The following is a 16503-nucleotide window of genomic DNA, read 5'->3' on the forward strand; positions in this document are numbered from 1 at the left end:
GTGTGTGTGTGTGTGTGTGTGTGTGTCTGTGTGTGTGTGTGTGTGTGTCATGTGTGTGTTGTAAATAAGTGTTGTCCTCATTTTCTTCCATCAGGACACCAGCTTGCTGGAGGGAAGGGTGTCTCTGAGACAAGTCAAAGCAGGCACTCTGCTCGCCAGTCAGGGTGACCAGGTCAGTCATGATTCATCTCCTCCTACTAGACACACTGAAGATATAATGTAGATGTTTTCTTTTTATTGAGAAAGTGTAATGTATTTCTCATCAATACTCATTCATAATGAATGTGAATTTGTATAGACTCAACCCTTTAGAGCACTAAGATGTCTCTGACATAATTTCTAATGGTTTCATATTAATGGGGAATCTACAGGGACTGACTTACCATTGCACTATCCTAGTTAAATTCCTATAAATACTAAAAGTCATCTGTTCTTACCTGCCCCTTGTGTCCGTGTAAATTAGCTGGATGAGTTTAATGAGTTATTGGATGAATAAGCACGCTGCCCTCAAAACAGAAGTGCAGTTAGTGTTTGTTGTGGTGAGGCTCCTGTGGACCCCGGGCTGAAGGTCGGGGTATTCGAAGATCTGGAGCATCTGGAGGACTTGATTCATTTGTGTGTACCGAAAACTTTATGGCTAACTCAAACTTTATGGTCCCAGTTTCTTTGTGTGCTCTGTTCGGCTCTCAACATCTTTCTAAATCTCTAACACACACACACACACACACACACACACACACACACACACACAGTTTGCGGTTTGATTGAAGATTAATTTGCATTGCAGAACATTTTTCTCATTGCTAAATTGGCGATAAAGATGGAAAATGACCTAGACAAATGTATGTTCTATGCTAATCAGCCATCTCTCTCTCTCTCACACACACGCACACACACAGGATGTGAGCGTGCTATTCATCATTTCGGGAACGCTGCACGTGTACCAGCGCACGATCGACCGCAACGAGGACAGCTGCCTGTTCGTGGCGCACCCTGGGGAGATGGTGGGTCACCTGGCCGTGCTGACCGGCGAGCCGCTGATCTTCTCCGTGCGGGCCCTCCGTGACTGCAGCTTCCTCAGCATCTCCAAGGCCCACTTCTACGAGTGTGTGAACAGGGAACACCGCCACCACCACAGTGTCCTACACACACACACACACACACACACACACACACACACACACACACACACACACACACACACACACATATGCACACTCTCACAAATACGGAAAGTGCTTTGCTTTCAGACACCCAATAATTTAAGACCACTCCATAAATGCATTGTTTCAAGTCTCACCCGTAGCTTCACATCCCTTCAGTCAAAATCGTATGCTGGCCCTACCCCTTGAGGACAGAAACTCTTTAAATGAAATAACATGGTATAGAGATTTTGTAGGTCATCCCAACCAGTACCCATGCACCTATGTTTGACATATCATAGAATCTATCCTATGTAAGGGGGAAGGATTAACCTGTAAAGCCAGGGTCATGGAGATATATGTATTAGAGCAAGCATCTACTCCCATTCTTCAGGAATCACGCACAGACTTGGCTGTACAATTTAGGCTAAATGACCAGATAACCTTGCGTCAGATAAAGATTTATTGATTGTCCAGAGGTCAGTTTTTTCAATCTTTTAGTTATTAATGATGGATTTCCCATGTAGTATGGGATCTTGATATAGACTACACTGCAGTGTGCACTCAGTTTACCTGATTACATTTGGTCTCAGAGTCTTATCTGACAGGGAAGGCCATTACCTGAAATATACGTGTGTAGGGCCAAGGATAAGTATTGACCCCAATCTGAATCAACACTGATGTTATAGGCTTTCCCTGCTTAATGGACTGTTACATACAAACACAGTAATTCAAGTATAACACAATGTGTTTGTCATTGTCTTTTACTCTGTAAATGTGTGTTTGCCTGTTTAAGCACTGAAATGTTTCTTCCATATGTCGCTTAATAATGTGTTATGTTTATGAGTAATTTAAACTCTCGTGTATGTGCATGTATGTATGTTTGTGGGGGTTTTGTATGAGTGACCTGTCTCCTCCTCTCTCTTGTCCACTCCAGGATCATGCGGGAGGAGCCGCGGATGGTGCTGAACGTGGCTAACACAGTGGTGCGCAGGGTCTCCCCCTTTGTGCGCCAGATTGACTTTGCCCTGGACTGGATGGCCGTGGAGGCCGGCAGGGCTGTCTACAGGTAGCGGTCTGTCCTATTGCGCTACACCTGAACACATGGGTACCCTTCCTGTGCAGCACTGGTGGAGTGCTCACAAAATCATTATGACACACGCTGCTGCCTGTAGGTTTTTCACGAAGGAAGGGTTTAGTTCTCCTACTTTGAACATGCTTTATGCTGTATCTCGTGTGTGTGTGTGTGTTTTCTTTTTATTTTATAATGTACATTTGCATTTTTTCTTACTCATTTGATCTCTTCCCATATCCCTGCCCTTCAGACAGGACGATGAGTCCGACAGCACGTTTATTGTTCTGAGTGGACGCCTGCGCTCCGTCATCATGAAGGACGATGGGAAAAAGGAGCTGGCAGGAGAGTACGGCCGTGGTGACCTCATCGGCGTGGTGAGTGGCCCGAAGAACCATTCCATCTGAATATGTGCGCACAGCTCGCAATGACTCACCACAATGTTTCATAGAAGTTTTTATTTAAATGTTTTAATTATGTTTTGTTTTGCTTAGTTCCGTTTTTGCGGAATATATTTCTATTTAAAATGGCTGTATGGAGTTAATGAAAGCACACATTTTTTGTGGATGGAATATAGCCAAACCTTTCATTTCATTAATGAGCTCTTTTTTTGGTCATATGTGCTAGCGTGTACATTGTGCTTGATTGATAGAGCGTGGCATGTATCAGAGTTTCTCTCCCAGTAAGCTGCATCTCTGCTCCTGTCCAGGTGGAGGCGCTCACGCACCAGAGGCGGGCCACCACGGTGCACGCCGTCCGCGACTCAGAGCTGGCCAAGCTGCCTGAGGGGGCACTCAACTCCATCAAGAGGTCCTACCCACAGGTCTGTGTGAGCCAGAGGACACCCCTCTCTCCTCATTCATTCCCTTGACTAGGACACTAAACAGATGAACAAACAGATTGTCCTCGATGTACAGTTGCTCCTTCCATTCCTCCTGTAGCAGTTAATGATATGAGATTAACAATTAAATGGCTGGTTTTAATCTGCCTTTTTATACTTGAATTATCAGAACCAAAAAAAAACATTTCTAAGTATTCCAGAGAGAGAGAGAGAGATGGAGAGAGATATCTTTTTTGACACATTTTTGGCAAATGATGTTAGTTATCTGGTGAGTTCCTGTGGTGCCCGTAGTGCTGATTGTTTGTCCTGTGGTGTTGAAGGTGGTGACTCGGCTCATCCACCTCCTGGGCCAGAAGATCCTGGGGAACATGCAGCAGCCCAACGGGCCCCTGGCAGGTGAGATGGAGGGAGGGAGAGAGGGAGGGAGGGAGGGGAGAGAGAGAGAGAGAGAGAGAGAGCTGTGTGCCTCAGAGGGTGAGGGAGGGAGAGACACACAGATTACATTTGGCGATGGGTAAGAATAGTTTTGTAGGAGCTGTCGTCTGATCTCAGTACAATTCTACACTATTTCTCCATCTGTCTTCTAAATGTGTTGGAAGAGATATCAAAGACAGACAGAAATATTATTTTGTTAGAGCCAAGCAGAGGTATACAATGTCATTTCTACCTTCACACGGGGTGAGAGACAGACTGAATCCTAGACTTACTGACTTACTTTATCCTCTAACCCCTCATTTCCTGTACCCCACACAGCTCACGGGCTGGGCCTCCAGACTCGGGCCAGTAAGTGGGATACGAACCCAGCCTCCAACCTGTCCACCGTCACCATTCTGCCTGTGTCCGACGATGTGCCCCTGACCACCTTCGCCCTGGAGCTCCAGTATGCCCTGATGGCCATAGGTCAGCTCTGGTCCACTGCCTCGGTCACACTCTGCACCACTGGACAGGCATAGGCAGCAACATTGCTTAGCCTTTTTGTTTTACTCCATTAAAGTATAGTTGATTTTGTTTTTATTTGTCACATACATTTATACAAAGTACAATATGTAGCGAAATGCTCTTCTGTCTTCAGACTTTAATTAAAGCATAAAGACTAGTGGCCATTTCAATGCTTCTCACTGAAATGGCAAAACTAAAGCCGGCCATTTCATTTCTGTAATGGTCATCAGCAGCGTGACTGACATGGTTTGGCCTTTGCTCTGTTTCTCTCTCTCTCTCTCTCTCTCTCTCTCTCTCTCTCTCTCTCTCTCTCTCTCTCTCTCTCTCTCTCTCTGAGGCATGGTTGGTGTGAGTGCGAGAGGTCAGTGGTGAAGTGGGCCGGTGTTCGTCGCTGTACCGCTGAACGGAGTGTTCTGTTTAAATCTCTATTTCTCACTTTACTTCTATTTTCTTTCTTTCTATCTATTACTTTCTGCTGGAGTACTAAAGATTTTTGCTTGGTTTAGTTTTCTGGCAATAAACAGGGGTTTTCCCTAAAGCGACTACCTCCAGTCTGGTGCTGGAATCATGGCAGAGATTTTTGGTCAACTAACTCGGCCATGCTGTTAAAATAGCATCGGCAGCCAGTGTTGAGGATTGTAGTTTGGCTGCGGAGAAATTGTTGGTCATGAGAATATCGTATCAGCATCTCGCATGAACAACGCGATTGTGCTTTTCTTAAAATCAATTGAGTTTGCCAATCAGCTGACGGAGAATGGCGTGTGGTGATAGATGGCGTTTTTACCTCTGTTGCCCCTCTTTCTCGCCTTCCAAGAAAGTCATTTTGTCTAATGTCCCCCATTCATTTCTGATGAGATTCTAGGACAAACACTGTCGGCTATGGCAAAGTGGTCTCAACAATTAAAAATTCGATTGCAGTAAATCTCCGTTGTTGAAACATATCGTGTCCTTCAGGCGTTTTGTGTACATGATCCTTAAGAATAACAATGATGAATTGGACTTGACAATTAATGTGACTGTGGATAACTTTAATTATGCGATTTATGCAACAACTAGCGTTATGAAATGTTTTGGTTGTGGACAATCGGGCATCTTTCGCTGTAGCGTGTCCTGATAAAAAGGATGACACGAATAATAGTGGAAACAGTGAAAATAGCAATGAATCTAGGGGTGATGTGGCAGAGGGAACGTCTAAAGAGACCAACAACGAACCTAATGTTAACTTTGGTGCAAATAATGAGGAGGAGGCTGCTGCCTCTGCTAGTGGGCCGGAGAGCCAAACTCCTGATTTAACGTTAAATTCAGTCCAAGGGCACGGGGAAAATCACGATGTTAGATCGGCTGATGGGGAGGATCTTTCCGCACTTTTGGGCGAGACTATCACTGATTCTCAGAACTGTCAGGGGAGCAATGATGATGCCATTAATGGGGAGGTTTCCGTCGCTATGGAAGACATGGAAACCTCCGTGTTGGAGGAGGACAATAATGTGTTTAAAGCACCGTCGAATAAAGGAAAAAGAAAGCGCATTATACAGAATAAAGGGGGACGCGCTCATATAGAATTGACTGATAATGAGAGTGAAAGTGATCTTTCTGACTGTAGTGTAACCTGCAGCTTGCGACTAAGCGGCTATCGCACTCGCAATTATAGAGTGGAGGATATAAAGAAATTCCTTAAGGACACAAAACATTCTAGGAAGGTCCGGGTAGACGAATTTTTTCCTGACATTGAACAGTTTATGAACAAATCACGAGCATTTATGCGTGATGGTAGCATCACTGATCAAGAAGGATTTCGTCTAAAAAAGATTCTCACAAAACTCAATGTTCTACTGAATGCCAACGATGACAAATGTTAAAAACAATTTCCACTTTGTGTCCTAGGATGGCTGATTGCATATGTCTATATTTATTTTTTTAATTTTTCTTTATAATGATGGGTGAATTTCGTGTTGCTTCTTTAAAATGTAAATGGCGCAAGAGAAAAATTAAGAGGCTCTCTCTGTGTTTGAAACAATCAGACAGAATAAGTTTGATGTTCTCTTTATGCAAGAAACCACAGTGATGCGCCTAATGCAGCTGCTTGGGCTCAGGAGTTTGATGGTCTGTCCATACTTAGTCATGGTACTTCTACTAGTGGTGGGGTTGCAGTTCTGTTTTTCTAAGTCCTTTATTCCCATCACTTTTTGATGTTGATGAAGTTATAGAGGGAAGACTTTTAAAGGTCAGAGCCCAGTTTGAAAATCGTTTTTTGTGTTTATTTGCATTTATGCTCCTACACTGGCAACAGATAGAATGCTGTTTTTAAATACTATTGGAAATGTTATAAAAAATTGCTGTTCAGAGGATATTCTTATCCTTGGAGGAGATTTCAATTGTACTGCACAAAATTTTGACAGAAATCATGTCGAGCCGCACATGCCCTCTCAGAGCGGCTTGTAGAGATTATGAAGTCCAATGATCTTAGTGATATTTGGAGGAACTTTCATGGTGAACAGAAGCAATATACTTGGGCACACTCATATAATAATTGTTTGTCTCTTGCAAGACTTGACAGGTTTTATGGTTTCAAACATCAGCGTAGTCTATTCAGGAAATGTTCAATAATTCCAGTTGGCTTTTCTGACCATAGTTTGGTTTTCTGTTCTTTATTTCTAGATTTTGTAAAACCAAAAGTGCCTACTGGCACTTTAATACCAATTTGTTGGCTGATGGCCATTTTAGAGAAGTCTTCCTTTTTTCTGGAAGGAATTTAGAACCACGAAATCCTGTTATAAGTCTTTGCAGCAATGGTGGGATTGTGCCAAGGTACAAATAAAACAACTCTGCCAGGAGTATACAGCCAATGTCACAAGGAACATAACACTCTCAATGGAAAAAAATAGAGGAGGAAATAATCGAACTTCAAAATCTGGCAGAACAAACGGGTGATCAGGCACCCACTGAAATTTTAACTCAAAAAAAAAACATTGGCTGACTTTTTTAGGTTTGAGGGCACAGGGAGCTCTGGTCAGGTCCCGCTTCCAGAGTGTGGAGCTGATGGATGTACCATCAAAATTCTTTTTTAACTTGGAGGTAAAGAGTGGACAGAGGAAGTTCATTCATGCTTTGAGGTCTGAAGATGGGAGAATCCTTTCTAATTCTCCAGAAGAAACGCAATAGAGCAGTACATTTTATAAGGAGCTTTATAACAGTGAAAATCCACAAGATCAGGCGACTGACAAGGCTTTTCTTTGTGACCTACCTAAGGTATCTGAAGAGGCAAACACAGCCCTTGGAAGGGTGTTGACCCTAGAGGAGCTGGAGAGAGCCCTCCACAGTATGGAGAGTGGCAAAGCACCTGGGGGTGGATGGCCTGCCAGTAGACTTTTATAAGTCCTTTTGGCCAGAGTTGGGCACAGATGTGCTTGCTGTTCTGAGAGACAGCATCACCAGAGGGGTGCTGCCACTGAGCTGCCGGGGAGCAGTGCTCACTTTACTGCCAAAAGGGAGACCTGACAGATATAAGGTCCTGGAGGCGGTGTCAGTCCTCTGCTCTGAATACAAACTGCTGTCTAAAGTTTTAGCAAATAGACTTGGGGAGGTTTTGGAGCAGGTAATCCACCCTGACCAGACCTACTGTGTGCCAGGCAGATTGATTCACAACAATGTTTCCTTCATCAGAGATGTCTTCTATATTGGCAAATACTTCAATCTGGATTTTGGTGTGGTTTCAATTGACCAAGAAAAGGCTTTTGATAGGGTTGAGCATAATTATTTGTGGAATACCTTGTCAGCCTTTGGTTTCAGCCCCAATTTTATTCGAATGATCAAAGCATTGTATTGTGACATTGAAAGTATTCTCAAGGTTAATGGTGACTTTGCGCTCCTTTTAAGGTATACAGAGGTGTCCGTCAAGGATGTCCCTTGTCGGGCATGCTGTATAGTCTGGCTATTGAACCTTTCCTTGTAAGGTTGAGGAAGGAGATTGTTGGAGTGAAAATCCTAACTGTGATGATGTTTTTAAATTGTCAGCTTATGCTGACGATGTGGCTGTCCTTGTTAATGGCCAGAGAGATCTTGACACGCTTTTAAAAATTTGCAATGAATTTAAGGTTGTTTCTTCAGCAAAGGTAAATTGGTCAAAAAGCATAGCCTTGCTGGTTGGGAGTTGGGTGAGTGGCGAACCTGGTCTGCCTGATGGCTTAGTTTGGAATAGGGGTGGTTTTAAATACCTGGGTGTTTTCTTAGGTGATGATGCTTTTATTCAAAAGAATTTTGATGGGGTAATTGAAAAAGTTAAAGGTCGTCTAGAGAAATGGAAATTTCTTTTCAGTATTACTTCGTACAGGGGGCGTGTTCTCATTATTAACAACCTGGTTGCATCCTCTCTTTGGCATCGGCTGGCTTGTGTGGATCCTCCTTCAAACCTGCTACCGAAGATTCAGTCAGTCCTGGTTGATTTTTTCTGGGACAATCTACACTGGGTACCTCAGAGTGTTTTATATCTGCCTAAGGAGGATGGTGGACATGGACTTATTCATCTACAGAGTCGAACTGCTGCCTTCCGTCTGCAGTTTGTACAGCGTCTTCTCACAGGATCACTGGACTCAAGCTGGAAAGCTGCAGCCTGTTGTATTTTACAACTTTTTGAAGGGTTGGGCTTAGATAGGTCTTTGTTCTGGTTTAATCCAAATAGAATGAATTTTAATTTACTTCCTGCATTTTATAAGAATCTGTTCAAAGTCTGGTCTCTGTTTATAATTCAACGCCCACGACAGACAAGCTCATTATTCTGGTTGTTAAAGGAGCCTCTGATTCATGGTTCGGTTCTTGATGTGAGTCAGGACTTGTCCCTGGTACCTACTTCTAAGCTTATCAGCTCTGGAGTTACAACCCTTGGGGATCTAGTAGAGTTTGCTGGTCCTGATATCAGTAATAGCCATACTTTAGCTCAGCACTTAGGTGTGAAGTCCATTAGGATAGTTGATCAGCTACTTGGGAAATGGCGGTCTCTCCTAACTGGGGGGAGATGCAATTGCTTGGAGATTATTTTGGGGGGGGAGTGTAGTCCTGACTGCCATGACCCCTTTCCCAGACTTACTCTACTTCCAGATTTAACAGGTTGCACTGGTTGCTTCTTACTCCCAGATAGTTTAGTTTTCCTGGGTCCTACAGCTGCAACTAGTAAATCATTGTACAAACTGTGTGTTCTCTCCCTAAATAAAAGGTCTCTGGACAAGAGGGTGGATACACCCTGGCGCGAAGTGTTGCAGGTTGAAAATGATGTCAAACCACAATGGCGTGCGTTGTACAAGTCACCATTAACTAAAAAAGCTGGCGATCTACAATGGCGTATTCTGCATGGTGCAATAGCAGTGAATGCTTTTATTTCTGTTTTAAATCCAATGGTTGATCAGGGGTGCCCTTTTTGTTCTGTAAGGGAGACTGTATTCCATGCCTTTATGCACTGCCAGAGGCTCAGACCTCTTTTTGCTGTTTTGATGGCACTTTTCTTTAAGTTTGATGAAAGTTTCTCTTCGGAGATTTTCATTTTTGGTTTTAAATATGTACAAAAGCATCGCTTCAAGTGTCAGCTCCTAAACTTTCTGCTTGGGCAAGCAAAGATGGCGATATATGTTAGTCGTAAAAGGAAAGTTGAGCAGGATGTAGATGTTGATATCCTAATGGTGTTTTCTATTCTTGTAAGGTGTCGTATGTTGATTGATTTTCATTTTTATAAATCTATGAAGATTCTTGATGTTTTTGAGGAAAAATGGTGCTACAATAGCGTGATGTGTATTGTTGAGAATGATAAGCTACAGATTGCACATTACTTTATTTAACTTTCCTAACTTTTACTTTTTGAGTATAGTGTCAAGTTGATCTTGATGTATTTTAAGATTGTAATAAAGAGTTTTGAAAATTCAATTCTCTCTCTCTCTCTCTCTCTCTCTCTCTCTCTCTCTCTCTCTCTCTCTCTCTCTCTCACATGTGTGTGACCAGGGCCCACGTTACTCCTCAACAGTGACACCATCAGGCATCAGCTGGGTGCCGCAGCACTGGACAGGTGAGCCAGCTCGTACAGTCACATATCACTCTCTGTCTTTCTATAGAAAATATATGGCACTCTCCCTCTTTCTATAGAACACAGTCATATGGCCCATATGGCTCTATAGCACTATGGCCCACTCTGTGCATCATGTGTTTGTCCCATCTTGTCTCATCAGTAGACATGCTGGTCTCTTTCTTGGCATATCTAGAACATTCTTTGGTTGGAGTACTGAACTATGCTTCACCTTTCTTAATGTACTCTACACGCACACTTAGCCTGTTCTTGTGCTGTTCTTGTTCTTGTTTCATCTGTTCGTCCACCCCTCTGTCCCCTCTGCCAGTGTGCACGAGTACCGTCTGTGCAGCTGGCTGGGTCAGCAGGAGGACATCCACCGCATCGTGCTCTACCAATCGGACGACACTCTGACGCCCTGGACCCAGCGCTGCCTGCGGCAGGCCGACAGCATCATCATCGTGGGCCTGGGAGACGGCGAGCCCACTGTCGGAGAGGTGGGCACTGGGCTTTGGGTGTTTCGTCTGTGCTTGTGAAGTTTGTTCACTATCAAAAGTATCTAGTTTGATGCAAAGCCATACCTCTGCTGGTCAGAACAGCTCATGAAAAGGCTCAAAATAGTTTAGGGTTTGCTCAGGTTCAGAACCTCAACACTTGTTCCAGAGAGGAAAAGTCATTTGTTTGTAAAAAATACTAGATAAAATGTCAGCCTACACACAGGAGAGTATTTCACAATTCACTGAAAACAGCCAAATCTGACATTTTGCTCAGACGTTGGAAAAACAACAAATTGATTTATCTGATTATGTGATTTATTTATCAATCAGAGAATTGGGGAGCAATATTTGACACTTTATTTGGAGGATAAACCCCTTAATATTAGAATTAGAGTTAGAATCTATGACCATAATTTGGCAACTTAAAAGCCATGTCAGCAACAGGAGCTCTTTCTTCTACCTGCTTTCAGTATAAAAGGTGTGCATATGGAAATACGATAAATGGAAATACAATAATGTCTGAATGTCAGCCCCTTACAGTTTCAAAAATGTGGATGAAGAACATAGGCTTAGGGGGTTGGGGGGTGGATTTTAAGACTCACTGGCACCCAGTCAGTAATCTCTTTTGAGCGCAAAAACCACGGTGAGGAGGATGAGATTTCAGTGGAATGATTAGCGTGCGGATTAGCGCTCTAAAAGTCCTTAATGAGGGTGGTTTACACAAAAGCTTATCAAGCGCAGGCTTTGGAAGGCGAGACGCCGGAGAGGAAATGAGGGAGCCGTGGGGACGCAGGCGAGGGACACGGAGCCGTTTATAAATAACATTTAGACCCCCAGCCACCGCGCTGTGGTCCCGCTCCTCCGCTGGAACAATGCGCTGGTGCTTCTCCGTCATTGAGCAGATTATTAACAGTTATTGCTATTTCTGCTTCGAACTTTTTATTAGATGCCCTAGCGGTTTGTTCGGCGTCCTTTTCAGCATCATAACAGCTGTAATTTGCACACATCTTCAAATGTGATTTGGATTATTCTCTTAGTTCTTTTAGTCTGGTGGCTTGTCATACTGTACTTCAAAGGGTCTTAAAAATTTATTTTTAAAAACCATTGAGCTGCAAACTCCCACAAGTCACTGATGTGGTATTTATGGGTGGCAGGGGGGATGACATCATAGCACTGGCACTGTTCTTGATAGCATGAGTCACATAGCCACACACAAGAAAGGGTTGGCACAAACATCACATCTGCATGTGAGTGGATGCTCCCATTTACATGCAGGCAAACAGATACACACACCACACACACACACACATGTGTTATAGTGTGCATACAGTATACCCACACATCATCTCAGCATGCTGTGTCCATAGCTGGTGGGGATGCTAGAGTTAATCTCAAAATCTCCTCCCACACACACACACACACACACACACACACACACGCACCCACCCCATGTAACGGTGTGTTGTGTGTGTGTGTTGTAGCTGGAGCGTATGCTGGAGGGCAGTGCGGTGCGGGCCCAGAAGCAGCTGGTGCTGCTGCACCGTGAGGACGGCCCTCCGCCCAGCGGCACGGTGGAGTGGCTCAACATGCGGAGCTGGATCTCCAGGCACCAGCACCTGGTCTGCCCACGCCGCGTCTTCTCCAAGAGGAGCCTGCCCAAACTGGTAGGAATGGCCACACATGGATGTCAAACACTCACACACATACTGTACGTGTGCACATATACATACTAACATGTAAATGCACATATACACACACACACACACACACACACACACATAAAACACACACACACATCACCCAGATTGAGACAAGCAGTGACTCCAGCCCTTTCAAGAGTCTGGCAGTGCACTGCAGTCCAGCTGATACTAATGAGAAGCACACACTCCTCTAATCCCCCTCTCCACTCCTTTCCTCTCCTCTCCTCTCTCCACTCATCCCTCCTTCCTCTGCCTCAGCGGGAGGTGTACAACAGAGTGTTCCAGAAGCCGGCCGACCGCCACTCTGACTTCTCCCGGCTGGCGAGGGTTCTGACGGGCAATGCCATCGCCCTGGTGCTGGGCGGCGGCGGTGCCAGGTACTGTAGCCTTACCACCCACTCTGGGCGCTGGCCTTTTCCTTCTGCGGACACTGGCACCGCCACACACAGGTCACGCGTCTGTCCACCACTGTAGAACCGCCATGCCCACCACATGAGGGGAGTCTTAGTGACCGCATCCTCTAAGTGGGTTTTAAAAGGCCAAATATGTCAAGGTTTAAATATAACTGCTATAGCAGTATAAGTATAACTGCTTTCGTCATTGTGACGTTGCTGAAGTGGATCTAGATTGTGTGTAACATACATTGTGCCTGTTTATATGTATTCATTTAGCTGACACAACTCACAGTACATACACATTTCTATCCGTATGTGTGGACCCTGGGAATGGAACCCATGTTCTTGATGGTGTTAGCATATTACTCATCAGTTGATATGTATATATATGTGTGTGTGTTTGTGTGTGTGTGTGTGAGAGAGAGAGAGTGTGAGAGATGTGTTAGTCGGTCTCCTCTGATGTCTGTTTGTCCCTCTGTCTGTCTGTCTCTGTCAGTTGCACTCAGGAGCTCCAGTCAGGTGGGTGTGCCTCTTTAGCCTCCTCAGTCTCCACAGTCTCATTGGCCGTGTCTGTCTGGTGTTTTGTGTTCTGTCCTCGGGTCTGTCTGTGAAATCCAGCACAGGTTTCACAGACAGGAAGTCGGAACATTTATATTTCTTTTTCTTCGTTACTCACATTCTTGAGTATTTCTGATGGGTTAAAAACATTTAAAATGTATGACATGGAGGTGTTTTTCTGTTTATATCACTCGTGTTATCTACTGAAACAATATCTTGAATCTTTTTCTTGTTGTTCAAAGAAAACACAAAGGGAAATTTTAAGGGGCTTTTAATTCTTTGTTATAGCCTGTTGTAGACGTTATACGTTATTGATTGATAACCTAATTTAGAAGACAATGAAAAGAAAGATGAAGGCTCATCTTGTTCCTTTCAGGTGGCCTTTATCTCAGCTCCAGTTGTGGCAGTTCTACTGGCCTCTCTGTTGACACTCACACGTGTTGTTGTGTTGTGTGCCTCTGTGCAGGGGCTGCTCCCAGGTCGGGGTCATCAAGGCCATGATCGAGGCTGGGATCCCCATAGACCTGGTGGGGGGCACCTCCATCGGCTCCCTCATGGGGGCGCTGTACGCCGAGGACAAGAGCACCAGTCGCATGAAGGCCCGGGCCCGTGAGTGGTCTATGGTGAGTTAGCCCCCCACCCCCCAACCTCGTGCCCATTCATTCATATGAAGGGCCGTATCTACAAAGAAATGTCCAGAGCGTCCAGAAGGGTTATGGAGGAGAAAAATGGATGGAGCTGGATACAGCTCAAGCTGATTTTTTCAGACTCGGGTTAATGTGGAGTATCAATCATTAATCATGTTTCTGTCTTATGTTTTGTTGATGATAATGCTCTTTTTTATTAGTTTGAAAATCTAATGGTAAATGTGTAGTAAGCTGAATACAGTACAAGGTCCCTTGGGGCGGTGGTAGTGTAGTGGTTAAGGAGCTGGGCTAGCGTGCAGTAGCCTGAAAGTTGTCGGTTCAATTCCCGGCTTCCACCATTGCACCTTGAGCAAGGCACTTAACCCCAAGTTGCTCCGGGGACAATGTGATCTCTTGTAATATAGCTGACATATGTAAGTCACTTTGGTCAAGAAGTGTCTGCTAAATGTAATGTAATGTAATCTTACAATGTCCCTTTACTCTTCTACAAATGTATGCGTGTGTGTGTGTGTGTGTCTGTCGATGTGTGTTTGACATGTTCCTGTTATAAAACCTATTTTAGCCAAGGGGAAGGTTGCACACCACTACTTTTTAGAACAGAATAACACGAGGAGCCACGTGTTGTCTGTCGTTGTGCAGGAGATGACCTCCATGTTCAAGAAAATTCTCGACCTGACCTACCCAGTGACCTCCATGTTCTCGGGGGCCTCCTTCAACAATGGCATCAGTGCAATCTTCAAAGGCAAACAGATTGAGGTAGGACAGTGGGAGCAGGCTTTCTTTGTCACCCCAGCCAGTCCAGCACAATGGCATTGGCTTTTTATTACGTTAACTGCATTCAGCAGCCTCCATAATATGTAAATGTGTCCCCTTGAGAAGGTAGTATTCAAAAAGCTGAAAGCTAGCTTGGGTATGCTCTTAAGAAGGGCGTTTGAATGTGCTTTTCTTTCTGTGTTCTGGCTGACTTTCCCAAAGGATATGTGGCTGCCATACTTCAATATCACCACAGACATCACCGCCTCTTGTATGCGGGTGCATACTGATGGTATGCAAAACAATCACACACAGTATATGCAGTAATTCTGAGAATGATACGTAATGATAGAAATATCTTACAGATCATTGCTGAACATTGCCATAACCAAATCCAACCCCTAACCTTAACCTTAACCATAAATTATAGCTAACAGAGTGTCAATAGATAGTGTGTTGATCTTTTGAGCATCATTTGATCATTTATTGAGTCATTTCAATGTGTAATATCTCTCTCTCTCTCTCTCTCTCTCTCTCTCTCTCTCTCTCTCTCTCTCTCTCTCTCTCTCTCTCTCTCTCTCTCTCTCTCTCTCTCTCTCTCCTCTTCTTTTGATTTCTCACCCTGCCCATCTATCTCTCTCTCTTTCACACATATCCTCTCCTTTTCTTTCTCCCAGTCTGGTAACGGATCTGTTTTTTGTTCCTGCAGGCTCTCTCTGGAGGTACATTCGTGCCAGCATGTCCCTCTCTGGCTACCTGCCACCCCTCTGCGACCCCAAAGACGGCCACTTACTCATGGACGGAGGTTACATCAACAATCTGCCAGGTTGGCATAGCCCCCCACCCCCACCCTACCCCAACCCATCCTCCCCTTCTCTCATCCATCTCTTTCTGAAAGCGGCCCACACAACGGGCATTTCCCGTTACTTGCTTTCAGGGCTGGCATCCATCACCATCTTGATAATTCCAAAACTCGGGAACGCAGTTTTTTGTTCTGCAAAAAAAAAAAAAAATCATGTTTCAATGACAGTGTAGGGTTTGAGCGGTGTATGCCATGTTAATGGGAGATTGAACTCAGTCCAGCTCAAGCTAATCTCGATGATTGCAATGACTCGAGGTGGAAGCCACATCCATCTTTAATAGTCTTCCTGGGACTTTGCCTTCAAACGCCCCCGTAGCTCTAATGCCAAAGCCATTATCTACAGCATACCAAGGTCATTGACGCATGAGTACACCTTTGATGCAAAGTATGCATTCATTGTCCAATTTGTCTGCAAAGTCGTACCTTTGATTACTGCCATGAATCTACAGTATGCTAATCTAGCCTTGATGCCAAGCTATCTATTGCCTGCCCTGGCTGTGTGTATGGTAACTTTTTTTGACTGAGATGGTGCTGTTTTGCAACAGTAAAGGGATCTCAGTGGCTGGGTGAAAAATAAGCCTTGTCTCCTCAGCTCCGAAGCATCTGTCCTCTGTGACTTTAGATGAAAGCTAACTTGACTCTGTGCCAATGCCCTCCCCCCCAATCCATTCCTCCCAAAGCTGATGTTGCACGCTCTATGGGCGCCAAGGTGGTGATTGCCATCGATGTCGGGAGCCGCGACGAGAGGGACCTGACCAATTATGGTGACGCCCTGTCTGGCTGGTGGCTGCTGTGGAACCGATTCAACCCCTTCTCACAGGGCATCCGGGTAAGTCAGTCAGCCTTAGGGGCTTGACTCACAGATTACCAGGCTCACAGGTTGAACGTGTGGGGCTAAGTGGGGACAGGATAAACACCCAGAGCTTGCTTGTGGCAAACGGTGTGGCTAGTGATGGTTGTGGTGTCTGTACTGTAATTTCCCAACTATTAGCCGCGGCTGATACATTGATTTTGTACAATTTCTTCAGCTATGAGGTTAATACACGGGGGC

At 44.6% G+C, this 16503-nt stretch overlaps 1 protein-coding gene across 2 annotated transcripts in view; it reads left to right on the forward strand.

Moving 5' to 3' along the window:
- The window catches only part of LOC125294125 (patatin-like phospholipase domain-containing protein 7), a 29996-nt gene that overhangs the window by 8277 nt on the left and 5216 nt on the right, over nt 1-16503 (forward strand). Inside the window, exons 16-31 of one of the 2 annotated variants that reach the window (XM_048242515.1) lie at nt 95-172; nt 900-1105; nt 2080-2211; nt 2468-2591; nt 2924-3037; nt 3376-3451; nt 3809-3955; nt 9980-10043; nt 10369-10537; nt 12019-12201; nt 12496-12614; nt 13657-13813; nt 14477-14593; nt 14813-14882; nt 15300-15416; nt 16162-16281. In XM_048242515.1, the coding sequence (XP_048098472.1) occupies nt 95-172; nt 900-1105; nt 2080-2211; nt 2468-2591; nt 2924-3037; nt 3376-3451; nt 3809-3955; nt 9980-10043; nt 10369-10537; nt 12019-12201; nt 12496-12614; nt 13657-13813; nt 14477-14593; nt 14813-14882; nt 15300-15416; nt 16162-16220 (1932 nt within the window). In that variant the 3' untranslated portion in view covers nt 16221-16281. Of the gene's footprint in view, nt 1-94; nt 173-899; nt 1106-2079; nt 2212-2467; nt 2592-2923; nt 3038-3375; nt 3452-3808; nt 3956-9979; nt 10044-10368; nt 10538-12018; nt 12202-12495; nt 12615-13656; nt 13814-14476; nt 14594-14812; nt 14883-15299; nt 15417-16132; nt 16282-16503 lie in introns of those variants that run through there. The other variant, XM_048242516.1, reaches the window with a different exon arrangement.

The sequence above is a fragment of the Alosa alosa genome, chromosome 5, assembly GCF_017589495.1.
Source record: "Alosa alosa isolate M-15738 ecotype Scorff River chromosome 5, AALO_Geno_1.1, whole genome shotgun sequence".
Lineage (NCBI taxonomy): Eukaryota > Metazoa > Chordata > Actinopteri > Clupeiformes > Clupeidae > Alosa > Alosa alosa.